The 27106-nt window shown below is 38.2% G+C and overlaps 1 protein-coding gene across 2 annotated transcripts in view; it reads left to right on the top strand.

Moving 5' to 3' along the window:
• KIAA0319L (KIAA0319 like) overlaps positions 1-27106 on the top strand; it is a 114009-nt gene that overhangs the window by 47991 nt on the left and 38912 nt on the right. For both annotated transcript variants that reach the window (XM_022575209.3, XM_022575208.3), the window contains exons 4-6: positions 19479-19722; positions 22625-22726; positions 26026-26123. In XM_022575209.3, the coding sequence (XP_022430917.1) occupies positions 19479-19722; positions 22625-22726; positions 26026-26123 (444 nt within the window). The remainder of the gene's footprint in view (positions 1-19478; positions 19723-22624; positions 22727-26025; positions 26124-27106) is intronic.

The raw sequence follows: 27106 nt of genomic DNA on the forward strand, positions 1-27106 counted from the left end.
GCTTTTAAGTTTCATTAGGTCCCATTTGTTTATTTTTATTTTTATTTCCATTACTCTAGGAGGTGGATCAAAAAAGATCTTGCTGCAATTTATGTCAGAGAGTGTTCTGCCTATGTTTTCCTCTAAGAGTTTTATAGTATCTGGTCTTCACATGATGTGATTTTAAATGGGATTTTTTAAACTTTCTCTTTCTGATAATATCATTGTTAGTGTAAAGAAATGCAACAGGTTTCTGTATATTAATCTGGTATCCTGCTACCTTGCTGAATTCATTTATCAGTTCTAATAGTTTTTTTTTTTTTTTTTTTTGCAGTACGCGGCCCTCTCACTGTTGTGGCCTCTCCCGTTGCGGAGCACAGGCTCCGGACGCGCAGGCTCAGAGGCCATGGCTCACGGGCCCAGCCGCTCCGCGGCATGTGGGATCTTCCCGGACCGGGGCATGAACCCGTGTCCCCTGCCTCGGCAGGCAGACTCTCAACCACTGCACCACCAGGAAAGCCCCTCTAATAGTTTTTGTGTGGAGTCTTTAGGGTTTTCTATATAGAGTATCATGTCACCTGCATATAATAACAATTTTACCTCTTCCCTACCGATTTGGATATGTGTTATTTCTTTTTCTTGTCTGATTGCTGTGGCTAGGACTTCCAATACTGTTTGAATAGAGTGATGAGAGTGGGCATACTTGTCTTGTTCCAGAATTTAGTGGGAAGGCTTTCAGCTTTTTACTGTTTAGTATTATGTTGGCTGTGGGTTTGTCTTAAGTGGCTTTTATTATGTTGAGATATGTTCCCTTTATATCCACCTTGGTAGGAGTTTTTATCATGAATGGATGTTGAATTTTATCAAATGCTTTTTCTGCATCTGTTGAGATGATCATGTGGTTTTTGTCTTTTGTTGATGTGATTATGTTTTGTTTACTGTGTGAAATGAATTTGAAAATGTGTTTGTTGACTACTTTGTAAGTTAGGTTATGAAGTGAAGAGGGTTTTGTTGTGGATCCATTAACAGCTCCTTGCTAATTGGCAGAACTTGAGCCACAGGAAAAACAGTCTCAAAACCAGCCATATCTTATTTAACACTCCTGTCATCCCTCCCCCTTTCTCCTTTCATGGGTGGTCTTAGTTTCTCAAGGAGATTCTGAGAAGACATAACTTTGTAACTAACTATTACAAAGATAAACCCTGCCATATTCTGAGAATATGGGTTGGGATGTTACTGAGAATTGGGTTGGGATGTATCATTCAGCTCCACTGGCTTTGCTACTGCAGAAAGATACTGTCTTTCCTCTAGTAGGATTTTTGTTAGTAACCATAACAGTTTTGTTTTGTTTTTGGCTGCATTGAGTCTTCATTGCTACATGCAGGCTTTCTCTAGTTGCAGTGAGTGGGGGCTGCTCTTCATTGCAGTGCGTGGGTTTCTCATTGTGGTGGCTTCTCCTGTTGCAGAGCATGGACTCTAGGTGCTTGGGCTTCAGTAGTTGCAGCACGTGGGCTCAGTAGTTGCAGCACATGGGCCCTAGAGGCGTGCAGGCTTCAGTAGTTGCAGCGTGTGGGCTCAGTGGTTGTGGTGTGCAGGCTCTAGGGCATGAGGGCTTCAGTAGTCGTGGCTCGTGGGCTCTAGAGCGCAGGCTCAGTAGTTGTGGCGCATGGGCATGTGGGATCTTCCTGGACCAGGGATCAAACCCGTGTTCCCTGCATTGGCAGGTGGATTCTTAACCACTGCGCCACCAGGAAAGTCCCTTGTTTTATTTTAATACATTTGTGTCTCAAATAAAAATATGTTGAAAGCTGAATTTTTGTGAGTCATTTTTTAATATTAAGTAGGCACTAGTGTAGCATGTGTCTTACCAAGGAGGGCTCCTACCTGGTCTGTGGTGATACTGCCTGGATAAGCATGAACATCCTGTGTGTGCCCTGCAGGCTCCTACTCAAAACAGAATAGCTCATGATGGAGGATATTTTTTGTCATTTTGAATTATGGTATTAATCAATGGGGCTGGCTTGCCATATTTAGAGAGGGTAGCCCCAGAGTGAAGGTGGGGAAGAAGGAGAGAGGAGGAAGAGGGAGAGAGAAATGAAGAGATGGAGAAAAAGAATGTGAATAGAAACCTTTCATCATTCTGAATAAAGCTTCCTTGAAGAAAAAACAGGTGTATCCATCTGGGGCATGATTTATGACTTATGGTTTGTTCACAATTGGATTAGTTTTTATGATTTCTGTCAAGTGCCAGAAAAAATTGTCCCAAGGAAATTCCACCCAAGTCTCCCTGACCCTATACCATTTCTGAAAATTTTCAGTATTACTTCATAGTTTCTAAAGTAAAATAATTTGCTCTATATCTCCTTTTCCTATTTCTTTAAAAATAACTAAATAATAATAATAAACTGTTTCTTTAAAAATAAAAATCTGCCTGCCTTACTTAAAAATATTCCTATGTGTCTACTTCTGAGAATTTATTCTAAAGCAGTAATTCCTTAATAAAGAAGGAGCTTCACTTACAATGGTGAGCTGGTATTTAATTAAAAAGTGGAAGCAGTCTATCTAATAAGGGGAAAGTGACATAGTGCAGCCATTAACAATACATTTTTGGCTGCATGAATGGCTCTTTTGTTACTCCTTTCTACTTTCCACTCCAGCTACACTGAATGGAATGTTTGGTCTTCTGTGGATACCATACTTTTTTTTTTTTTATCGGTACGCGGGCCTCTCACTGTTGTGGCCTCTCCCGTTGCGGAGCACAGGCTCCGGACGCGCAGGCTCAACGGCCATGGCTCACGGGCCCAGCCGCTCCGTGGCAAGTGGGATCTTCCCGCACCGGGGCACCAACCTGTGTCCCCTGCATCGGCAGGCGGACTCTCAACCACTGCGCCACCAGGGAAGCCCCATTTTTTTTTTTTTTTAATGGTTTATTTGTTTATTTATCGGCCACACTGTGCAGCTTGTGGAATCTTAGTTCCCTGACCAGGGATCAAACCTGTGCCTCCTGCAGTGGAGGTGCAAAGTCCTAACCACTGGACCACTAGAGAATTCCCTAAACTGTATATGTTAAAGTGTACAATTTGATTATTTTTGACATATGTATATACCCATAAAACCATCACCACAAGAAAGATAATGAACATATCATTACCCCCCAAATTTTCTCCTGTCCCTTTGTAATGTCTTTCCCATTCCCTCCCTTATGCCTAGGCAACCACTGATCTGCTTTAGGTTATTATAGATTTTCTAGGGTTTTTATTTTATTTTATTTTTTCCTTTATTTTTTCTTTTTTTTTTTCCTTTTTTTTTCCTAGGATTTTTAAATAAACAGAATCATATTTACATTATGTACTCTTTTTTTTTTTAGAAATTTATTTTATTTATTTACTTTTGGCTGCTTTGGGTCTTCGCTGCTGCACACAGGCTTCCTCTAGTCGCAGTGAGCGCGGGCTACTCTTCGTTGTGGTGCGCAGGCTCCTCATTGTGGTGGCTTCTCTTGTTGCGGAGCATGGGCTCTAGGTGTGCAGGCTTCGGTAGTTGTGGCACGCAGGCTCAGTAGTTGTGGCTCACAGGCTCTAGAACGCAGGCTTAGTAGTTGTGGCGTACGGGCTTAGTTGCTCTGCGGCATGTGGGATCTTCTCAGACCAGGACTCGAACCCCTGTCCCCTGCATTGGCAGGTGGATTCTTAACCACTGCGCCACCAGGGAAGCCCTATGTACTCTTCTTTTTAACAATTCTATTGAGGTATAATTTACATACCATAAAACCCATTCCTTTTAAGTGTACAATTCAGTGACTTTAGTAAATGTATAGAGTTGTATATCATAACCACAACCAGTTAGTTAACATTTCCATAACCCCCAAAACTTCCCTGGTGCTCATTTGCCCAAAACTTCCCTTGTGCCATTCCTGCTCCCTCCCCCAACCCCAGGTATCCCCTAATCTGCTGTCTCTGTAAATTTTGCCTTTTCTGGACTTTTCATATGAATGGAATCATGCAACATGTAGTCTTTTGTGTCTGGCTTCTTTCACTTAGCATAATGTCTTGATGTTCATCCTTGTTGTAGTATGTGTCAGTAGTTGGTTCTTTTAATTACTGAATAGTGTTCCATTGTATGGACATGTCATAGTTTGTTTATCCGTTCACCTGTTGATGGACATTTGGGTTGTTTCCAGATTTTTTAAGCTGCTGTGGACATTTGTGTGGTCTTTGTATGTACATATGTTTAAATTTCTCTTGGTCAAATACCTGCGAGTGGAATAGCTGGGTCTTATAGGTCTATATTTAATATTTTAAGAAATTGCCAAACTGTTTCCCAAATAGTTGTACCATTTTACATTCCCATTAGTAATGTATGAAAGTTCCAGTTGCTCTGCATTCTCACCATCACTTGGTATGGTGAGTCTTTCTCATTTTAGATATTGTAATAGGTGTGTAATAGTATGTCTCTTTTTTTTTTTTTTAAGCTTTGCTTTTTAGTACTTTAATGCTTCTTTCATTATTCCCTTGTGGTATCTCTATAGTGCCATTTTATTTTATTTTATTTATTTATTTTTAACATCTTTATTGGAGTATAATTGCTTTACGGTTTTGTGTTAGTCCCTGCTGTATAACAAAGTGAATCAGCTATATGTATACATATATCCCCATATTCTCATTATGGTTTTGATTTGCATTTCCCTAAATACTAATGATGTTGAACATCTTTTCATGTGCTTATTTGCCATCCATATGTTTTTGGTAAAGTGTTCATATTTTCCCCCATTAAAAAAAATTGGGCTGTTTTCATATATATATATATATATATATATATATATACACACACACACATATATTTTGCATGTAAGTCATTTATCAGATAAGGGATTTACAAATATTCTCTCTCAGCCTGTGACTTGCTTTTCATTCTGTAAGCAGTGTCTTTTTTTTAATTGATTTTTAAATTGAAATATAGTTGATTTACAATGTTGTGCCAATCTCTGCTTTACAGCAAAGTGACTCAGTTATACATATCTATCTATCTATGTATAGATATAGATAGATAGATAGATAGATACATTCTTTTTTTAATATTCTTTTCCAGTATGGTTTATCCCAGGAGACTGGATATAGCTTCCTGTGCTATACAGTAGAACCTTGTTTATCCATTCTAAATGTAATAGTTTGCATCGCTAACCTCAAACTCCCAGTTCATCCCTCTCCCTCCGTGCCTTCCTCTTGGCAACCACAAGTCTGATCTCTATGTCTGTGAGTCTGTTTCTGTTTTATAGATAGGTTCATTTTTGCCATATTTTAGGTTCCACATGTAAGTGATATCATTTGGTGTTTGTCTTTCTCTTTCTGACTTGCTTCACTTAAGCATGATAATCTCTAGTTGTATCCATGTTGCTACAAATGGCATGATTTTGTTCTTTTTATGGCTGAGTAGTATTCCATTGTATACATCTTCTTTATGCATTCATCTGTCAATGGACATTTTGTAAGCAGTGTCTTTTGAGGAGCAGATATTAATTTTGATGATGTCCGGTGTATCAGTTTCTTTTTATGGATCATGCTTTTCATATTGTATCTAAGAAAGAGTTCTCCTAAGTTTTCTAAAGCTTTTATAGTTTTAGGTTTTAAATTTAGGTCTAGAATTTTTTTTGTGCACAGAGAGAGCTGTGGATGGGAGGGTTTTGTTTTGTTTTTTGGCATATGAGTATCAAATTGTGCTAGCACCGTATTTTTACCATCCATTTTCAAGCAAGTGAATTGCTTGTCACTTTTATTGAAAATCAGTTAACCATATGTTTATGAATCTATTTCTCGACACTATTTGGTTCCACTGATTTATTTGTCTATATTGACATCAATACCACACTGTCTTGTTAACTATAGCTTTGTAATAAGTCTTTAAATCAGATAATGTAAATCTTACAGTTTTGTTCTTTGTTATCAAAATTGTTTTGGCTCTTCTAAATCCTTTATATTTCCATATACATTTTAGAATCATCTTGTCAATTTCTTTTTAAAAAGCTTTCTGGAATTTTGATTGGGGTTATGTTAAGGCTGTAGATCAATCTGGGGAGAATTCATAGCCTTATAATAATAGTGAGTCTGTCTACTGATCCATGAACACAGTATATCTTTCCATTTGTTTAAGTCATCTTTAACTTCTCTCAGCAATGTGTTTCAGGGTACAGATTTTACACATCTTTTGTCAGAATTATCCCTAAGTATTTCATTTTTGATACTATTATAATTGATATTTTAAAATATTCAGTTTCTGTTTGTTGCTAGTGTATAGCAATACAATTACTTATTGTATCTTAGGAAGATGTAACTATTATGGAAGGACACAGAGAGATGTAACATTGCTTGCTTAGAAGATGGAGGAAGGGGACCATTAGCCAAGAAGAGTACGTGGCCTGTAGAAACTGGAAAAGGCTAAGAAATGGATTCTCTCCCTCCTTCTGATCAGACTGGCTAGGTTTTCTCAAAGACAATCTTTGGTTTCATTTCTTTTTCTCTGTTGCTTTTCTATTTTATTGATTTCTGTCTAATTTTTATTGTTTCATTTCTGCTGTTTAATTTGGATTTCATTTGCTCTTTTCTAGTTTCTTAAGGTGTAATCTGAGGTTGTTGATTTGAGACTTGCTTCTTTTCTAACATGGGTATTTTAGTGCTATAAATTTCCCTCTAAGTATAGTTTTAGCCACATCCTACAGATTTTGATATTGTGTTTACAGTTTATTCAGATCAAAATACTTTAAAATTTCCCTTTTGACTACTTCTTTGACTTTTGGATTATTTAGAAGTATATTATGTAGTTTCCAAATGTTTTGGGGGATTTTCCAGATGTTGTTGTATTATTGATTGGAAATTTAATGCCATTGTAGCCAGTGAACATTGTATGACTTGAATCCTTTTAAATTTATTGAGACCTGTTTCAATGCTGAGAATATGGTCTATCTTTGTGAATGTTCCAAGTGTACTTGAAAAGAATATGTATCCTATTATTGTTGGGCAAGTGTTATATAAATGTCAATTAGATCAAATTGGTTAGTGTTGTTCAGATCTTCTATATGCTTATTTTCTATTAATTTCTATCAGTTATTTAGAGAGGTGATGAAATATCACACTATATTTGTAGATATATGTTTCTCCTTAGTGTTAGATTAGCTTTTGCTTCATGTACTTTGAAGTTCTATTATTTGATGTATAAATGTTTAGGATTGTTTTGTCTTCTTGATGAACTAACCCCTTTATCGTGATAAAATTTATCCTCTTTATCTCTGGTAGTATTATTTGCTCTGAAATCTGTTTTGTCTGATATTAATATAGCCAGTCAGGCTTTCTTTGGTTAGTATTAGCAAGGTATATCTTTTCCCATCCTTTTACCTTTAACCTATTTGTGTCTTTATATTTAAGGTGGCTTTCTTATAGTTTTCGTAGAGCTGGGTGTTGCTTTTTATCCAATCTGACAATCTCTGTCAATTACTTGGATTGTTCAGACCATTTAATGTGATTATTGATGTGATGAGATTCAAATCTACCTACTTAGTTTTCTGTTTGTCCCATGTGTTCTTTGTTCATTTATCCCTATTTTTATGCTTTTCTTTGAATTAATTATTTTTCATTCCATTTTACCTCTTTTTATTGACTTATCAGTTGTGATAGTTAAAAAATGACCCCCCGGGCTTCCCTGGTGCCTCAGTGGTTAAGAATCCACCCGCCAATGCAGGGTACACGGGTTCAAGCCCTGGTTCGGGAAGATCCCACATGCCGCAGAGCAACTAAGCTCGTGCACCACAACTACTGAGCCTGTGCTCTAGAGCCCGCGAGCCACAGCTACTGAGCTCACATGCCACAACTACTGAAGCCCATGCACCTAGAGCCCATGCTCCGCAACAAGAGAAGCTACTGCAATGAGAAGCCCATGCACCAAAACGAAGAGTAGCCCCTGCTCGCCACAACTAGAGAAAGCCTGTGTGCAGCAACATGAAGACCCAACACAGCCAAATTAATTAATTAATTAATTAACAAAACAAAACAAAAAAATGACCCCCCGCCCCTCACTCCAAGGATGTCACTTTCCTAATCCCAGGAACCTGTGAATATGTCACATTACATGGCAAAGAGGTATTAGGGTTGCAGATAGAATTAAGGCTTTCAAACAGCTGACTCTGAAATAGGGAGATTATCATATTTTCTGAGTAGGCCCATTTTAGTCACAAGGGTCCTTCTTCTAAAAGTAGAAGAGGAAGATGTGTGGAGGACACAGAGAAATGTAGCATTACTTGCTTTGAAGATGGAGGAAAGGGACCTTGAGCCAAGGAGAGTGCCTGGCCTCTGGAAACCGGAAAAGGCTAGGAAGTGGATTCTGTCCTAAAGCCTCCGAAAAGGAGCACATCCCCGCCAGCCACTTGGTATAGCCCGGTGAGGTCTGTATTTGTTGGGTTTCTCGCTTATAGAACTCTTAAGATGATAAAGTTGTGTGGTCTAAGCTGCTAACGTGTGTGGTAACTTTTTACAGCAACAACAGAGAAATTAATACATAGTTATAATTCTTTACGTCGTGTTACTGGTTGCTGTGAAGTTTGTAGCATGCATCTTTAGCTTATCAAGGCCTAACTTCAACTGATACTTTACTAGCTCGTGTATAGTGTAAAGACCCTACAACAGTACGCTTCCGTTCTCTCTTCCTGGCCTTTGTGCTGTTATCGTCATACATTTTACTTCTATATATGCTATAGCCTCCACGGTATATTGTTACTTTTTTTGCTTTAAACAGTCAATTATCTTTTAAAGAGATTTGAAAGTAAGAAAAATATACACCTAGTTAGTTACTATTACCAGTGCTCTTCATTACTTTGTATAGATTCAGGTTTCCGTCTGGTATCAATTTTCTACGTCTTGAAGGACTTCCCTTATCATTTCAAGTAGTGTAGGTTTGTGGCGATAAATTCTTTCAACTTTTGTATATCTGAAAATTCAGTATTTCACTTTAGTCTATGAAAAATATTTTCAGTATTTAAGTAAATCTAAGTTGGCAGGGATTTTGGTTTTTTGTGGGGTTATTTTTTGTTGTTTTCTGTTCCTTTTTTTTTTTTTTTTTGCTTTCAGTACTTTAAAGATATTATATTATAGCAATCTCTTCTTGCTTGTGTTTATTGAGAAATCTGCTGTAATTTTTATGTATAATGTGTCTTTTTTCTATGTATAATGTGTCTTTTTTCTCTTGCTCCTGTTAAGATTTTCTCTTTATCACTGTTTTAAGAAATTTGATTATATTACTACTTGTAGTTTTCTTTATGTTTCTTGTACTTGGAACTTGTTGAACTTCTTAAATCTGGGTTCAAATGTGGGTTTATAGTTTTTATCATATGTGGAAATTATTTCTTCAAATATGTTTCTGTACTTCCTTCCTTTTTAAAAAAATTTTTTTTTAAATTTATTAATTTACTTTTGGCTGCGTTGGGTCTTTGTTGCTGCGTGTGGGCTTCATCTAGTTGCGGCGAGCGGGGGCTACTCTTCGTTGCAATGCGCGGGCTTCTCAACCTGGTGGCTTCTCTTCTTGTGGAGCACAGGCTCTAGGCGCATGGACTTCAGTAGTTGTGGCACATGGGCTCGGTAGTTGTGGCTCATGGGCTCTAGAGCGCAGGTTCAGTAGTTGTGGTGCATGGGCTTAGTTGCTCCACAGCATGTGGGATCTTCCTGGACCAGGGATTGAACCCGTGTCCCCTGCACTGGCAGGCGGATTCTTAACCACTGCGCCACCAGGGAAGTCCCTGTGCTTCCTTCCTTTGAGAACTCAATGAGAAGCATTTTGACCCCTTGAATTTGTTCTACAATTTGCTGATGTTCTGTTCCTTTCTTTTCAGTCTTTTTTTTTCTCTGCGTGTTTTGTTTTGAATAGTTTCTGTTGATATGTCTTTGAGTTTTCTTCTGCATTGTCTACTTTGCCATTAAATCTCTTACAGTGTATTTTTCACCTTAGACACTGTAATATTCATCTCCAGAAGCTTTTTTGGGTCTTTTAAAAATATATCTTCCATGTCTCTACTTAATATATGCAGTCTTTCCTAAAGCTTTTTGAACATATGGAATCCAATCATAATAATGATTTTAATATCCTTGTAGAAACGTGGGATTCACCTTAGATTTTTTTCCTGAAGCCCAAGATACATTTCAGCTTCATAAATATTAGATTCTTAATATTTTAAAATCCATCCCACAGGGGGAATTTCCAGTAATGGTGGAGAGTAAAGCAGTCTCTTGAACCTTCCCACAGATAATAATTATAAAATATGTAAAAAATATATTTAAATAAAGTGGAAAGTATCCAAAAGCAGAAAGAAGCTAGAGGAGAGTTTACTCTTGAAAAACAGTAACTAGAAATGATAAGAATTGTGAGTTTGCAGCTTTTTAAAATTTTTGCCTGAGGGCATTCATCAACCCCCATAGCAGAGGAAAGTGGCAGTGGAAAACCTCAGTTTTACTTTCTTATGGTGGCAAAGAACAGAGTTCAGGGTAGAAAAATTACCTGGAAACATAAGGGGAGGAGCTCTTGAAAGTTAAAAAAAAACAACACAGAAGAAGGTGAAACCCATAACCTGACTGTAAACCCCACTAAAATCCCCTGGCTGAACCTCTAAACTACACTTACATGGAGAAATTCCAGAGGGCCTGGTGAAAAAGCATACAGAGATCAGAGAGGCAGAGTCCTGTCTTTGAAAGACAGAACCTAAACCAGGTGAGCTCTGTGAGTTTGCTGCTTTTTTTAAACTGAATTCATTACCCAGCCATATGTAACTCAGGTGGCAGAAATCTGATGTCTTATTTACTTGAGGTATCAGAGGACAGACTCTAAGACTGAAAAATTAGGGAGTAATCTCAGTCAGAACAGGCCCTGAATGTGAGTATAATCTATGGCCAAATTCTTGGCCAATCACCAGATTCACAAGAAAACCCTGAAAAAGTAGCTGCAAGAATTACAAAGAGGGACTTCCCTGGTGGCGCAGTGGTTGAGAGTCCACCTGCCAATGCAGGGGATGCGGGTTCGTGCCCCGGTCCGGGAGGATTCCACATGCCGCGGGCCCGTGAGCCATGGCCGCTGAGCCTGTGCGTCCGGAGCCTGTGCCCCGCAACGGGAGAGGCCACAGCAGTGAGAGGCCCGCGTACTGCCAAAAAAAAAGAATTACAAAGAGGTATCAGTTGCTGCACATTGCAGGGGAAGCAAACTCTACAGATTAAATCCAGATAAGTTACTTGCCTGCTAGGAAAAATACAGTGGCATTGGTGTAAAGGTAGACTAAACCAGTGAAACAGAATAGACTCCAGAGAAAGACACACACAAATATGGCCAGCTGATGTATCCAGGCAATTCAGTGGGAAAGGATAATCTTTTCAATAAATGGTGCTGGAACAATTGGATTGTGATATGGAAAAACATGAACCTTGACCCTTACCTCATACAATACAGAAAAACTAGCTCAAAATGGATTGTAGGCCTAAATTTAAGAGCTAAAACTATAAAACTTGTAGAAGAAAACTGGAACACATTTTTGTGATCTTGTCAATAAATACATAAATAAATAAGTCACTAACATTATGAAACATAAAAGTAAGAACTGATAAATTGGAACTCATCAAAATTACAAGCTTTTGCTGTTTAAAAGACATCATTAAGAAAAATGAAAAGGCAAGCAACAGACTGGGAAAATGCATTTCCAAATTAAATACCTAACAGGACTTGTTTCTAGAATATATAAAGAGCTCTTGTAACTCAGTTAGAAAATTAATAATGAAACAAAGGATTTCAACAGGTAGTCGACCAAAGAATTCATACAGGTGTCCAGTAAGTACATGAAAAGGTGCTCAACATCATTCACGATTAGAAAAATGCAAATTAAACTGGCTAAAATTAAAAGAGTTATAACAAATTCTGGCAAGGTTATAGAACAACTGGAATGCTCACACTGGTGGTGGGACTATATAATGGCACAACTTTGGAAAATTGTTTGGCAGTTTTTTAAAAAGTTAAAGGTACATCTTCCATATGACCAAGCATTCTACTTACAGATACTTAATCAAGAGAAATGAAAGGATATGTTCATACAGAGACTTGTAGAGGAATATCTATAGCAGCTCAATTTGTCATAGCCAAAAACTGGAATCACCTCAAATGTCCATCATTGCTGAATGAATAAATATATTTGTATATTCAAATAGTATATTTTATTTGTAGCATTCAGTAGAATGTTCCTCAGCAATTGTAAGGAAAGAACTGTTGGTACACACCGTAACAGATTAATAGCAAAATAATTTTGCTGAGTGAAAGAAGCCAGACCAACAAAAAAAGTGTGTACTTTGTGATTCCACTTATATAAAATTCTAGAAAATGGAAACTAATCTATAGTGACAAGAAACAGAGCAGCGGTTGTTTGGAGGTGAGAGTGGGGAGGAGAAGTGACTACAGTGGAGCATGAGGAATCTTTGGGAGTGATGGATATGTTTATTGTTTTGATTGTGGTGATGGTTTCATAAGTGTACACATATGTCAAGTTTTATCAAATTGTATACTTTAAATATGTTCAGTTTACTATGTCAATTATATCTTAATAAAGTTGTAAAAAAATGGACATAGATTTGAATAAACTTCAAAGAAAATATATATCTGGCCAATAAACATATGAGAAAATTTTCGACCTCATTAGTCATCAGGAAAGTATAAGTTAAATCTCAGTGAGATACCATGAGAATGACAAAAAAAAGAAAACAGAAAAAAGACCAAGAATACTAAGTATTGGTGAACTTGTGGCACAACTGGAGCTCTCATACATTGCTTGTGGAAATACAAAATGGTACAGCAGCTTCTTTGGACAATAGTTAACTGATTCTTATAAAGTTAAACATATATGTAATTAGCAATAAATATTTCTAAGAATTTACCCAAGATAAATTAAAATGTGTTTACAGAAACATTTTGTATTCTAACATTTATAGCAGCTTTATTTATAAGAGCTGAGAACTGAAAACAACTTAAATCTCCATCAGTAGATGAATGGATAAAGAAATTTTGGTATATCTCTATAATGGTATACTACTCGGTAATAACAAGGAGTGAACTATTGATATACTGATATGAATCTTAAAAATGTTATGTTGAGTGAAAGCAGCCAGAAACAAAAATAGTTTGTATATGATTTGTTTTATATGAAGTACAAAAACTGCCCAAACTAACTAATGGTGACAGAAGACAAATCAGTGGTTGTCTGAGCCTGGGGCTGGAGGCAGGAATTTACTGCAAAGGGGCATGAACCAACTGTTTTTTTTAATATAGTTGACATACAGTATTATGTTAGTTTTGGGTATATTACATAGTGATTTGACATTTGCATGCTTTATGAAACGATATGTCTAGTGACAGACTGTCCCCATACAAAGTTATTGCAATAGTATTGATCATATTCCTTGTGCTTTATATTACATCCCCATGGCTTATTTATTTTATAACTGGAGGTTTGTACCTCTTGATCCCTTTCACCCTTTTCACCCCCACCCCTCAACCCACTTCCCTCTGGCAACCATATGTTTGTTCTCTGTATCTGTGAGTCTTTGTTTTGTTTATCTGTTTGTTTTTTAGAGTCCACATATAAATGAGGTCACATGATACTTACCTTTCTCTATCTGACGTATTTCACTTAGTGTAATACCCTCTAGATGTATCCATGTTATCACAAATGGCAAGATGTCATTTTTTATGGCCGAGTAATATTTCGTTGTATATATAATACCACTTCTTCATTCATTCATTCATCTATCAATGGACACTTAGGTTGCTATCATAACTTGGCTATTGTAAGGAATGCTGCTGTGAACATTGGTGTGCATATGTCTTTTCAAATTAGTGGGTTTTTTTAAACATCTTTATTGGAATATAATTGCTTTACAATGTTGTGTTAGTTGTTGCTGTATAACAAAGTGAATCAGCTATATGTATACATATATCCCCATATCTCCTCCCTCTTGCGTCTCCCTCCCACCCTCCCTATCCCACCCCTCTAGGTGGACACAAAGCATGGAGCTGATCTCCCTGTGCTATGCAGCTGCTTCCTACTAGCTATCTATTTTACATTTGGTAGTGTATACATGTCCATGCCACTCTCTCACTTCGTCCCAGCTTACCCTTTCCCCTCCCCATGTCCTCAAGTCCATTCTCTACGTCTGCATCTTTATTCCTGTCCTGCACCTAGGTTCTTCAGAACCTTTTTTTTTTTTTTCGGATTCTATATGTATGTGTTAGCATTCGGTATTTGTTTTTCTCTTTCTGACTTACTTCACTCTGTATGACAGTCTCTAGGTCTATCCACCTCACTACAAATAACTCAATTTCATTTCTTTTTATGGCTGAGTAATATTCCATTGTATATATGTGCCACATCTTCTTTATCCATTCATCTGTCATTGGATACTTAGGTTGCTTCCATGTCCTGGCTATTGTAAATAGAGCTGCAATGAACATTGTGGTACATGACTCTTTTTGAATTATGGTTTTCTCAGGGTATATGCCCAGTAGTGGGATTGCTGGGTCGTATGGTAGTTCTGATTTTAGTTTTTTAAGGAACCTCCATACTGTTCTCCATAGTGGCTGTATCGATTTACATTCCCACCAAGAGTGCAAGAGGGTTCCCTTTTCTCTACACTCTCTCCAGCATTTATTGTTTGTAGATTTTTTGATGATGGCCATTCTGACCGGTGTGAGGTGATACCTCATTGTAGTTTTGATCTGCATTTCTCTAATGATTAATGATGTTGAGCATCCTTTCATGTGTTTGTTGGCACAAATTAGTGTTTTAATTTTCTTTGGGTAAATACACAGAAATGAAATTGCTGGATTATATGGCAGTTCTATTTTCAATTTTTTGAGGAACCTCCATACTGGTTTTCATAGTGGCTGCACCAATTTACAATTCCACCAACAGTGCACAAAGATTCTCTTTTCTCCACATCCTCACCAACACCTGCTATTTGTTGTCTTTTTGATGATAGCCATTCTGACAGTTGTGAGGTGGTATCTCATTGCAGTTTGATTTGCATTTCTCTGATGATTAGTGATGTTGAGCCTCTTTTCACGTGTCTGTTGGCCATCTGTATGTCTTTTTTGGAAAAAATGTCTATTCATGTCCTCTGTACATTTTTTTTTTTTTTTTGCGGTACGCGGGCCTCTCACTGCTGTGGCCTCTCCCGTTGCGGAGCACAGGCTCCGGACGCGCAGGCTCAGCGACCATGGCTCACGGGCCCAGCCGCACCACGGCATGTGGTATCCTCCCGGACCGGGGCACGAACCCGTGTCCCCTGCATCGGCAGGCGGACCCCCAACCACTGCGCCACCAGGGAAGCCCCCTGTACACTTTCTAATTGGATTTTTTTTCTATATTCAGTTGTATGAGTTCTTTGTATATTTTGGGTAGTAAACCCCTTATCAGATATATCATTTGCAAATATTTTCTACCATTCAGTAGTCTGCCTTTTCATTTTGTTGATAGTTTCCTTTACTGTGCAAAAGCTTTTTAGTTTGATGTCGTCCTATTTGTTTATTTTTGCTTTTGTTTCCCTTGCCTGAGGAGACATATCCAAAAAAAAAATCAATATTATGTTAAGACCGATGTCAATATATACACTACCATGTGTAAAATAGATAGCTATTGGAACCTGCTGTATAGCACAGGGAGCTCAGCTCGGTGCTCTGTGGTGACCTAGATGAGTGGGATGAGGGGGTGGGAGGGAAGTCCAAGAGGGAGGAGATATATATATATGTGTGTGTGTGTGTGTGTGTGTGTGTGTATATATATGGCTGATTCACTTTGTTGTACAGCAGAAAATTACACAACATTGTAAACCAACTATACCCCAATTAAAAAAAAAAAAAAGACTGAGGTCAGATAGCTGACTGCCTGTGTTTTCTTCAGGGAGTTTTGTGGTTTCAGGTATTACATTTAAGTCTTTAATCCATTTTGAGTTTAATTTTATATGTGGTGTGATTAAGTAGTCCAGTTTCATTCTTTTGTGTTTAGCTGTCCAGTTCTCCCAACACCATTTATTGAAAAGGCTGTCTTTTCTCCATTGTATATTCTTGCCTCCTTTGTTGTAGATTAATTGATCATATAAGCATGGGCTTTTTTCTGGGCTCTGTGTTCTGTTCCATTGATCTGTGTATCTGTTTTTGCACCAGTACCATATTGTTTTGATTATTGTAGCTTTGTGGTATAGTTTTAAGTCAGGGAGCATGATACCTCCAGCTTTGTTCTTCTTTCTCAAGATTGCTTTGGCTATCCAGGGTCTTTGTGTTTCTGTACAAATACTAGAATTATTTGTTCTAGTTCTATGAAAAATGAATGTTTTTTGTTTTGTTCTGTTTTTGATAAGGATTGCATTGAATCTGTAGATTGTTCTGGGTAGTATGGTTATTTTAACAATATTAATTCTTCCAGTCCATGAGCATGGGATATCTTTACATTTGTTTGTCATCTTCAGTTTCTTTCATCAATGTCTTTTTTTTTTTTTTGGCCACACCATGCTGCATGTGGGATCTTAGTTGCCTGATCAGGGATCGAACCCACGCCCCCTACACTGGAAGTGCAGAACCTTAACCACTGGATCGCCAGGGAATTCCTATCAATGTCTTTTTTTTATCCTCATAATATTTATTTATGTATTTATTTATTATTGGGGTATAGTTGATGTACAGTATTGTATAAATTTCAGATGATTCACAATTTTTAAAGGTTATACTCCATTTATAGTTATTATAAAATATTGACTATTTTCCCTGTGTTGTACAATATATCCTTGTAGCTTATTTATTTTATACATAGAATACATAGAATTTTGAACCTCTTTATCCCCTACCCCTATCTTGCTCCTCCCCCATTCACTCTCCCCACTGGTAACCACTAGTTTGTTCTCTATATCTATGAGACTTTATTTTTTGTTATATTCACTAGTTTGTTTTATTTTTTAGATTCCACATAAACGTATAAGTGATATCATACAATATTTGCCTTTCTCTGTCTGACTTGTTTCACTTAGCATAATACCCTCCAAGTCTGTCCATGTTGTTGCAGATGGCAAAATTTCATTCTTTTTATGGCTGAGTAGTATTCCATTGTATATATATACCGCATCTTCTTTATCTGTTCATCTGTTGATGGACACTTAGGTTGCTTCCATGTCTTGGCCATTGTAAATAATGCTGCATTGAACATTTCAAATTTGTTTTTGTTTTTATGGATATATACCCAGGAGTGGAATTGCTGGGTATGGAAATTCTATTTTTAGTTCTTTGAGAAACCTCCATACTGTTTTATACAGTGGTAGCCCCAGTTTACCTTCCCACCAACAGTGTACGAGGGCTCCCTTTTCTCTTTCATCAGTGTCTTACAGTTTTCAGAGTATAAGTCTTTTACTTCCTTGGTTATATTTATTCCTGGGTATTACATTATTTTTGATGCAATTGTAAATGAGATTGTTTCCTTAATTTATCTTTCTGATAGATCATTATGAGTGTATAGAAATGCACCAGATTTCTCTATATTAATTTTGCATCCTGCAACTTTACTGAATTCATTTATTAGTTCTAATAGTTTTTTGGTAGCATCTTTAGGATTTTCTATGTATAGTGTCATATCATCTGCAAACAGTGACAGTTTTACTTCTTTTCCAGTTTGGATTCCTTTGATTTCCTTTTGTTGTCAGATTGCTGTGGCTAGGACTTCCAGTGCTATGTTGAATAAAAGCAGTGTGAGTGGGCACCCTTGTCTTTTGTTGAGTATGATGTTGGCTGTGGGTTTGTTATATATGGCCTTTATTATGTTGAGGTATGTTCTGTCTATAGCCAGTTTTAGAGAGTTTTTGTCATAAATGGATGTTGAATTTTTGTCAGAAGCTTTTTCTGCATCTATTGAGATGATCATATGATTTTTATTCTTCAGTTTGTTAATGTGGTATATCACATTGATTGGTTTGTGGATATTGAATCATCTTTGCATTGCTGGGATAAATCCCACTTGCTCATGGTGTATGATCCTTTTCATGTAATGTTGAATTTGGTACGCTAGTACTTTGTTGAGAATTTTTGCATCTATGTTCATCAGTGATATTGGTCTGTAATTTTCTTTTTTTGTGTGGTGGCTTTGTCTGTTTTTGGTATCAGGGTGACACTGGCCTTCTAGAATGAGTTCAAAAGTGTTCCTTTCTCTTCAATTTTTGGGAATATTTTGAGAAGGATACGTGTTACTTCTTCTTTAAATGTTTTGTAGAATTCACCTGTGAAGCTGTCTGGTCCTGGACTTTTGTTCACTGGGAGTTTTTTAAATTACTGATTTAATAATTTCATTAATGGAAATTAGTCTATGGCATGAACCAATTTTTGTGGCTGATAGAAATATTCTCTCTCTTGATTGTGGTTACATGGGTGTATACACTTGTCAAAACTCATTGACCTATACACTTTAAATGTGTGCCGTTTATTTTGTGTATTATACTTCAATTAGTTGATTTAAAAAAATCCATACAACCACCCTGTTTAACCACTCATCATTTCTCACTTGGATGAATGCAGTAACCTCCTAAAGGGTATTCCTGCTGTTGTCTCACTCCTTCAAACCCATAAACTGTGCAACAACCTGAATGATTCATTTAAAACAAAAACCTGACCTACCTTGTCACTTCCCTGTATATAACCCTTTAATTGTCATCATCACCTGGCTTCTTAAAGTAGCATCTAATGTCTTCTTTAGTCTGACCCCTCACTGTCTTCCCAGCTCATCTTCTATTACTCCCTGCCTGTCACTTTGCTTATGACTCATTTCCCAACACTAGCCATGTTAATCTCATTTCTTGTGCTTATACTCATCTCTCCCCTCAGCCTCTTCCCTAGTTTACCCTTTAAAATGCATCTCAGGACTCTCCACCTCCAGAGGGTCTTTATTTACTTATTTAAACCATCCTTCTTCACATGCTTCCTCTCTCCAAGAAAGAGAAGTACTCCGATTATGTTTCTTTGGTTCAGTCATGGCTCTTATAGGTATATTTACCATTTTGGCTTATTATGTTTCTAGTCCTTTCTTCCCCACTAGATTGTGTGCTTGTTGAGCACAGTGATTATGTTTTAATTATATTTTGGATCCACAGGCCTGTTTTATAATAGTTGCTTAATACATATTTGTAGAAAGATTGAATATAAATATTAAGTAAGAAAAGAAGGTAAAAGTATACATAGTGTAATTATTACTACTTTGTTTTAAGCAAAACTTCGCATAGAAAAAAAATACTGGGAAGATTTATATCAACATTTTAACACCACTTTGGGTGATAAGATTAGTTTCTTTAATATTTTTGACAGTTTTGCATTTTTAAAAAAAAAATTTAACATGCAGTTATTTCATGAGACATGACCTAAAAAACTGGCTGTATAACTTTTGCCTATTCAAATGAATTTTTGCATTTCTCTAGGTCCACAACACAGATACAATTTCTAATCCCTTAACCACAGATCTGACTGCGAAGATTCCTGGTTGGTCAAATGTATCAGTTCAACCTGAGGCATCAGAGGACCCGGGTGCTACTCCTAGCATTCAGCAAGTAACAATCCCTGGGAAAATCCTGATTGCTACCCCTCTGCCAGTGGCTCCTTCCTACAGTTATGCCACCCCTACCCCTCAGGCCTCTTTCCAGAGCACCTCAGCACCATACCCAGGTGAGGCCCTTTTCTTCTGTCCTTGGAGATAGGATGGGGAAATAGAGATTTTGATCAAAATGTTCCCTGTTCATGGAAAGAAAGGAGGGAGGCATGACTTTTAGATACTGTAGGTTAAAAAAATAATAATCCTGTTAATGTCCCTGTAATCATAGGACTTGGTCTCTCAATCCTTTTTTCAATAAGCTCCAGCCTATGGGTATTTTGAGGCTCTTTCCAGAGCCAAATTCCACTGTACCTAGATTCAATTAAGTAATGTTCAAGGAGCCAAGCAAGCAGAGGCCACTGGGAAGAAAGAGTCGGATGTGTATAACTGTTTGCCTTCTGAATGGGTGATTGTGGGTCAGATATTTGTGTCTGTGATTTCGATAGCATCTTTATTTTTATTTTTTAAATGTTTATTTATTTATTTATTTAGGCAGTGCCATGTGGCTTATGGGATCTTAGTTCCTTGGCCAGGGATCAAACTGGGGCCACAGCAATGAAAGCACCGAGTCCTAACCACTGGACTGCCAGGGAATTCTGCATCTTTATTTTTTTTATTATTACTATTTTTTGCATCTTTATTTTTAAAGCAACTCATAGGAAGGAGATTTATACAGAGTGTTGCCTTAACAACAAGTCTGCTTCATAAGTTCTGTTCTAAGGTATTAGGAGGAAATGCTTAATCAAGGGAACTAAGTTGATCTTTATCCCCTGAAAAAGTCAACAGGGTGAAGCAAAGCCAGTGAAAACGAATTTTTGCCAATTTTTAATTTCCTAAGGTTTCCTTCAGTGGTAATATAACATAAAATTTTAGTGTTTCAGTCCTGAGGCACTAAAGTAATTTTTGTATTCAGGCAGAATGGTTGTAATTTTTGGTGTAATTGTGAAAGTTTTGGGCTGCGCTGTATATATATAATTTTTAAAATAAATTTATTCATTTATTTTTGGCTGTGTTGGGTCTTTGTTGCTGCATGCGGGCTTTCTCTAGTTGCGGTGAGCGGGGGCTGCTCTTCACTGTGGTGCGCGGGCTTCTCATTGCAGTGGCTTCTCGTTGCAGAACACAGGCTCTAGGCACACAGGCTTCAGTAGTTGTGGCACGCAGGCTCAGTTGTTGGGGCTCGCGGGCTCTAGAGCTCAGGCTCAGTAGTTGTGGTGCACGGGCTTAGCTGCTCCGTGGCATGTGGGATCTTCCCGGACCAGGGCTCAAACCCGTGTCCCCTGCATTGGCAGGCGGATTCTTAACCACTGCGCCACCAGGGAAGCCCTGCGCTGTATTTTTGACCATTATACTTTCTCTAAGTATAGTGATTTCCTTCTTTCTTTCTTTTCTTTTCTCTTTTTTTTGAAAGTTACTGCAGCAATTCTTATTCCACCTCCTGGAGTGTCTAAATGCTGAAGCTTCCATAATGGATGGTTTCATTTCTCCCCAGGTGCAGTGTTCCCAAGCAGACAGATAAATCTCAAATTTCATATTTGTCTAGGAAACCCTTTTCACCTTCCAGTCTTGGAATATGGGTGAACCAGCCAGTTGTTTGCTTTAAGCTCTCTAGTTCCTAGGTCTCATACCAAGTGAACAATTATTGTTAGAGAAATAAGATTTATATAATCAGTGGTTCTCAACAGCCTGTAAACATTTTTCATTGTTACAACCGTGGAGGAGGGGTGCTACTGACATCTAGTGGGTAGAGACTAGGAATACTACTAAACATCTTACAGTGCACAGGACAATCTCCCCGCATCCCAACCCCAACACGCACAAAGAATTGGTCCAAAATGTCGTGGTCCAGAGAATTGGTCCAAAGAATTGGTTGTGCCATAGTTGAGAAGCTTTGACATGTATGGAATAGCTGGTGAAAAGCAGAAATCTAGTATCTAGCTATTAGCTGATGGATGTTCCAAAAATGCTGAAGTGGTTCAGGAAGTAGATCAGTTCGAACTGAAATGGTCTGGGAAGATTTTTTGGAGAGAAGCCTGGCTTTTAAGCTAGAAACAAAGTACTGTATTTATAATAAAGTAAGCACACACCCCAATTGAAGAAAAAAGCTTTAGCGAAGTCCCCAAGAGTAGACTTCTGTGGAGCACAAGAGGGAAAATGAGCATAACTAGAGGCAGAATCGGGTGGAAGGGTGAGATGATGTGATCAGGTGATGATGGATCTCTGATGCCAGGTTAGGAATTTGGACTGAAACATGGTGTGGGAGTGGGGGTCTTAAGTAGGAGACTATCATGGTGGGTGAGTATTTTAGAAAAATTCATGGTGATGGGTGTTTTAGGGAGACAGAATGGATTAGAATGGGGAGAGCTAGCAGACGGAAGACCAGTTAAGATTCTTGGAATTATCTAAGTCTATGGCTGTATCAATTGAAATGGAAAGAAAATTAAGGCTGGCCTTGCAGCCAACACTTGCCTTTTCCTCTAGGAACTTTATATATATATTTTATTAGAAAGTTATGTATCAGCATAAAGATGATCCTTGAAACAGAGTTGAACTCTGTTTATTGAATTCTGTGGAAAGTACTATATAAAGAGGGCTTAGGGAAAGATCATAGTTAAAATACAGTGGAGAAAAACTCAGAGAGAAAGGAAGAAAGTGGAATAATATGGTGTCATGATAACCATGAGTTTTAAGATGGAGGCAGTCAGCAGTATTAGATACCACAGAAGTGAAGGATGAGGGTTGAGAAACAGCTATTAGATTAGCTAAGAAGCAGTTTGTTGATGACCTCTAAGGATCCTTTTCGGTGGAAAAGTGGGGGCACAGTCACGTTTCAGGGGATTAGAGAGTGGGTAAATAATGAGGAAATGAAGGTAGTAGCTGAATATTGTTTATAGAAGAAATTTGGCCACAAAAGGAAGGAGAGAAATGAGATAGTCTGGATCTAATTTCTTATCTCTTGTGTATTTTCTTCATTTCCAGTTATAAAGGAACTGGTGGTATCTGCTGGAAACAGTGTCCAGATTACCTTGCCTAAGAATGAAGTTCAGTTAAATGCATATGTTCTCCAAGAGCCAGATGCAGGTAAAACATCCACTTATATTTGGTTAATGTTTTAATTCATAATGGAATCTACATACATTTACTGTCTGTAAAAGTCCTATGAGAATAAGATATAGCTTGAACATGCACAAATATTTATGTGATATGAGAGGCAATATAATGTTTGAGATCATGGGCTTTGATGTTCAGGCTGGGTTCAAATCTGAGCTCAGCCAGTCATTAGCTGAATGATTTTAAGCAAATTATTTAACTTCTCTAAGTTTCCATTTCTTTCTCAGTAAAATGAGGATAATAATTCCTACTTCATAAGGTTACTTTAAGAGCAAAATTAAATGGTATAACGTACCTATATACCTCAGTGCCTAGCACATAGCTGATGCTCATTAAATGTAGATTTTATTATGCCCATTTAAAACTGGGACTCAGGTTAACCTGTTTATTTTGGCCAAACAACTAGTAAGTAGCAGATATAGAACTTGTAGAGAAGTTATTAAAGACTACTACTAATATAGATTTGTCATGTAAAAAAAAAGACAAGCCCAATGTAATATACAATATTCAAATTTATAAAATATATAAATTAGGGGATGATTAATTTATTACTTAAGAAAACTTTTGTAATATGCGCATCCCTTTAACCTTTGAAGTACATGTTAATATACCAAAGTTTGACTTATAGACACGTATTCTCTTAAGATTATCTGTGACATGAAGTGAAGCATATGTTGATGGAAAATGATTGCATTGGCTTTGTGTTAACTCTCATTATAAGGTTAATCAAGTAGCTCATTGTAAGGCTAGTTAAGCAAAATGCCTTACTGTATTTAGGATGGGGTCCTTGCATTTTAGGTACACATGTTTCCAATACAATATCCCTACTTTCTGGGCCTAGTACCAAATAGTGTATTTATGCAAAAAGTACTTTTGCAGAACCTAAATGCCCTCTCTGTTCTTTTTTTTTTTTTTTTAAAGAAGATGTTGGGGGTAGGAGTTTATTAATTAATTTATTTTTGCTGTGTTGGGTCTTCGTTTCTGTGCAAGGCCTTTCTCTAGTTGTGGCAAGCGGGGGCCACTCTTCATCGCGGTGCGCAGGCCTCTCACTATCGCGGCCTCTCTTGTTGCGGAGCACAGGCTCTAGACGTGCAGGCTCAGTAGTTGTGGCTCACGGTCCCAGCTGCTCCGCGGCATGTGGGATCCTCCCAGACCAGGGCTCGAACCCATGTCCCCTGCATTAGCAGGCAGATTCTCAACCACTGCGCCACCAGGGAAGCCCCATCGCTGTTCTTTTTTTTTTTTTTTTTTTTTTTTTTTGCGGTATGCAGGTCTCTCACTGTTGTGGCCTCTCCCGTTGCAAAGCACAGGCTCCAGATGCGCAGGCCCAGTGGCCATGGCTCACGGGCCCAGCCGCTCCGCGGCATGTGGGATCTTCCTGGACCGGGGCACAAACCCGTGTCCCTTGCATTGGCAGGCAGATTCTTAACCACTGCGCCACCAGGGAAGCCCCCCCTCTCTGTTCTTTATTTCTGCCCTCACATTGAGTTTTCCTTATCAGTTCATTCCACCTTCCTATAGAGAAACATATTCCTTTCCTCCTCTGGTGATAAGTTAAGGTGAATGGATTTGGTGGCCTTTGAAGATGCAGGTAAAGAAAGAACTGCTTTGACCTGCCGTTGCTTCCACTCTTCTGTGAAAGATATCCTGGCACTACTGTATTTTCTTTTCTAACCCCTATTTGTATATACATTTCTGTGGGTTGATATCACGTTGTATATCAGTATTCCAAAACACATCAGTTCAAAAACAGATTCTTTCAACTCTCCGCTCCCCAGTTTCTTCAGTCTTAATCAGATACATGAGATGGATGGTTTCAAACTTTCAAAGGTTGGGGACGATGAGGCAGGACCAGCTCTGCCTGTTCTTCATTCCTCTCATCTCCTATGGCAGCCCCTGCAGCACCTCTCAGGATCTCTCTAGGGTTCAGAGGCATGATTTGAAAACCACTGCCCTAAATCATTAAAACCAGCATTCTGCCTAACAGACCTGTACTCAGTTGTTCCTACCCTTAGGCAAATTCCTGTCTGTAAGGCATAATTCGTTCCCTGAGCTTTTCTGTTCTAAGAGTATTGTCATTTGTTGCAACTTGTGTTGCTAGCCTCAGATGTTATAAAATTGTCAATTCCCAAGCTAGTGTGAGTCTGTTTTCTGTGTGGGGAAAAAAAGTTTCTAACTACAGTTCAAGAAATGTCATCTCTTAGCACCAGTCCTACTTCTGCTTCTTTCCTGCTCCTCACGTAACCTAACTTCTACAGATACATTTATGAGAGCTGCCTGGGGCTGACAACTGGCCAAAACAAAGCTAGTATTCTCTGGAGGAAGGAAGAGTAATAGATCTTGTATCTCAGGCTTATAAAGTAAAATCTAGTCTTAAGACTGTTTGGAATTAAGTTCTGTGTGTTAACTTTTGAACTCATGAAGTAAGAAAAAGGTGACCATTCTCTGTAAGCATTTGAGACTTCTTTTTTTTCCCTTTTATTTTTCCCTTTTTGGGTAGTAAATTAAATGAAACCTTCCTACTGAATCCCACCCATTCCTAGCCATAAATGCATCTTGTTCCAAAAAATATTTAAGACAACTTTAACTGGGGAGGGATTCCATTTAGATAACAGGATTCTATCCTCACGCTACCCAGTCATACAGTCTGAGCTACAAATGAGGACCATTTAATGCTTCATTTGATCTTAATTAATTTCATTGGGGCCTGTTTTAAATGGGCCATCCCCTACCACCTTCTGCAGTGTGTTATTTATTAGCTCAGCAGGAATGAAGTAGCTCTTTTAACTCACCAGGGTGTGATGACCTCAGTGAGACGAGTATTGTTAGCACTCTTGAAAAAGGTATTTTTGAACCATGTTATTTAGAAGTCATTGCTGTTCTTTGTTGCAAAAGAAGTTTTGCAAGAAAATGGCCTTTACTCCCAGTGAGTTCATTCATAGTGGTTTGTAGGGCATGTATTTTCACTGGGATGCCATACCATGAGCAACCTGGTATTTTAGGGGAGGATTGGCCCAAAGCAGCGTGGGTATGGGGCAGGAATGAGCATTGCTGGGAGAGAGTTGGAAGAAGCCCTAAGTATAGTTGAGTCAGCAGAATCCACCTTTTCTTTCAACAGAATGTTTGGTTTCCCTTTGGCTTTGGGGTAAAATCTTGAAAACTAAGGTCTTGTCAAGATTGAGAAAAATTTTGTTACTCACAAGCTATGTGGTTGCCCCGTTTGTGTGTAGGTGTGTGTTTTCATGGTTTTTGTAACTGCCCTTCTATAGGAGAGACCTACACCTACGACTGGCAGCTGATTACTCATCCTGAAGACTACAGTGGGGAAATGGAAGGGAAACATGCCCAGGTCCTCAAACTATCCAAGGTGAACTTGCTTCCTGTTATTTGCAGGGATGGGGTAGAGGTGTTGACCATTTTCTAACATGTATAACATAGAATTTTCTGTCCACACTTAGGAACAGTCTTTCAGAAGCGAATCCTCCAAAAGTCTGGCTGGCTGACATCCAGTATTTGTTAGTGTATGATTCTCAAATTTTCATTTATGGTGAGAATATTGTATAAGCATAGTGGTGATAGCTGAAAATACACACTAAACAGCTTTTAAGGGTAACATAAGGATTTTAGAATTTGGGAGATAAGCTAGGTTATTTGTGGCCACATGACTGTGTAAATTGGCTCAGTCTTTTTTTGGGATTCAGTGTAGTTATTAAGAGCCATAAAAATGTTCATATTCTTTGGCCAAGCAATTGCTTTTTCCTTCCTTCCTTCTTTCTTTCTTTCTTCCTTCCTCCCTCCCTTCCTTCCGTCCATCCTTCCTTCCTTTCTTTCCTCTCTTTCTTTCAACAACTGTTCATTGTACACTAGTTATGTGGCAGGTATTGGGGATTTACTAGTGAATTAATCATAATATTAACATTTAAGGAAAATACAGCCTAGTAGGTGCTACTGACCAGAAGCAGGTAATTATAACAGGAGTCCACTAGGTCAGTGCATCGGGTATTGAAGCCCTGGAGAGTTAGAGTAGATTTCTTAGAGTTGGCTAGTTGGGTCATGAAAGGTGACTGGCTTACTGGGTAAAGGGTGGAGTGGTAATACCCCAAGCAGAGGAAGCAATATGTCCACTGGACCAAATAATAGAGAGAAATGTGGGAAAAAGGGAATTTTACGTGGTTCATCCTGACTGGACCCCATGGTATGAGAGGAGCAGTGGCACAAGTAAGTTGGAGATGCAGGTGCCAGATGGCACAGAGCCTTGTGTGCCAGAGTGAGGCCTTGGGCTCTTATCCAGAGGGAATATGGCGCCTTTGAAAGGTTTTAAGCAGGAGAATGACATGTTCAGATTTTCAG

This window comes from Delphinapterus leucas, chromosome 1, assembly GCF_059928025.1.
Source record: "Delphinapterus leucas isolate spDelLeu-1000000601 "Yukka" chromosome 1, BTC_Dleu_Yukka2, whole genome shotgun sequence".
In the NCBI taxonomy this organism is placed as follows: Eukaryota; Metazoa; Chordata; class Mammalia; order Artiodactyla; family Monodontidae; genus Delphinapterus; species Delphinapterus leucas.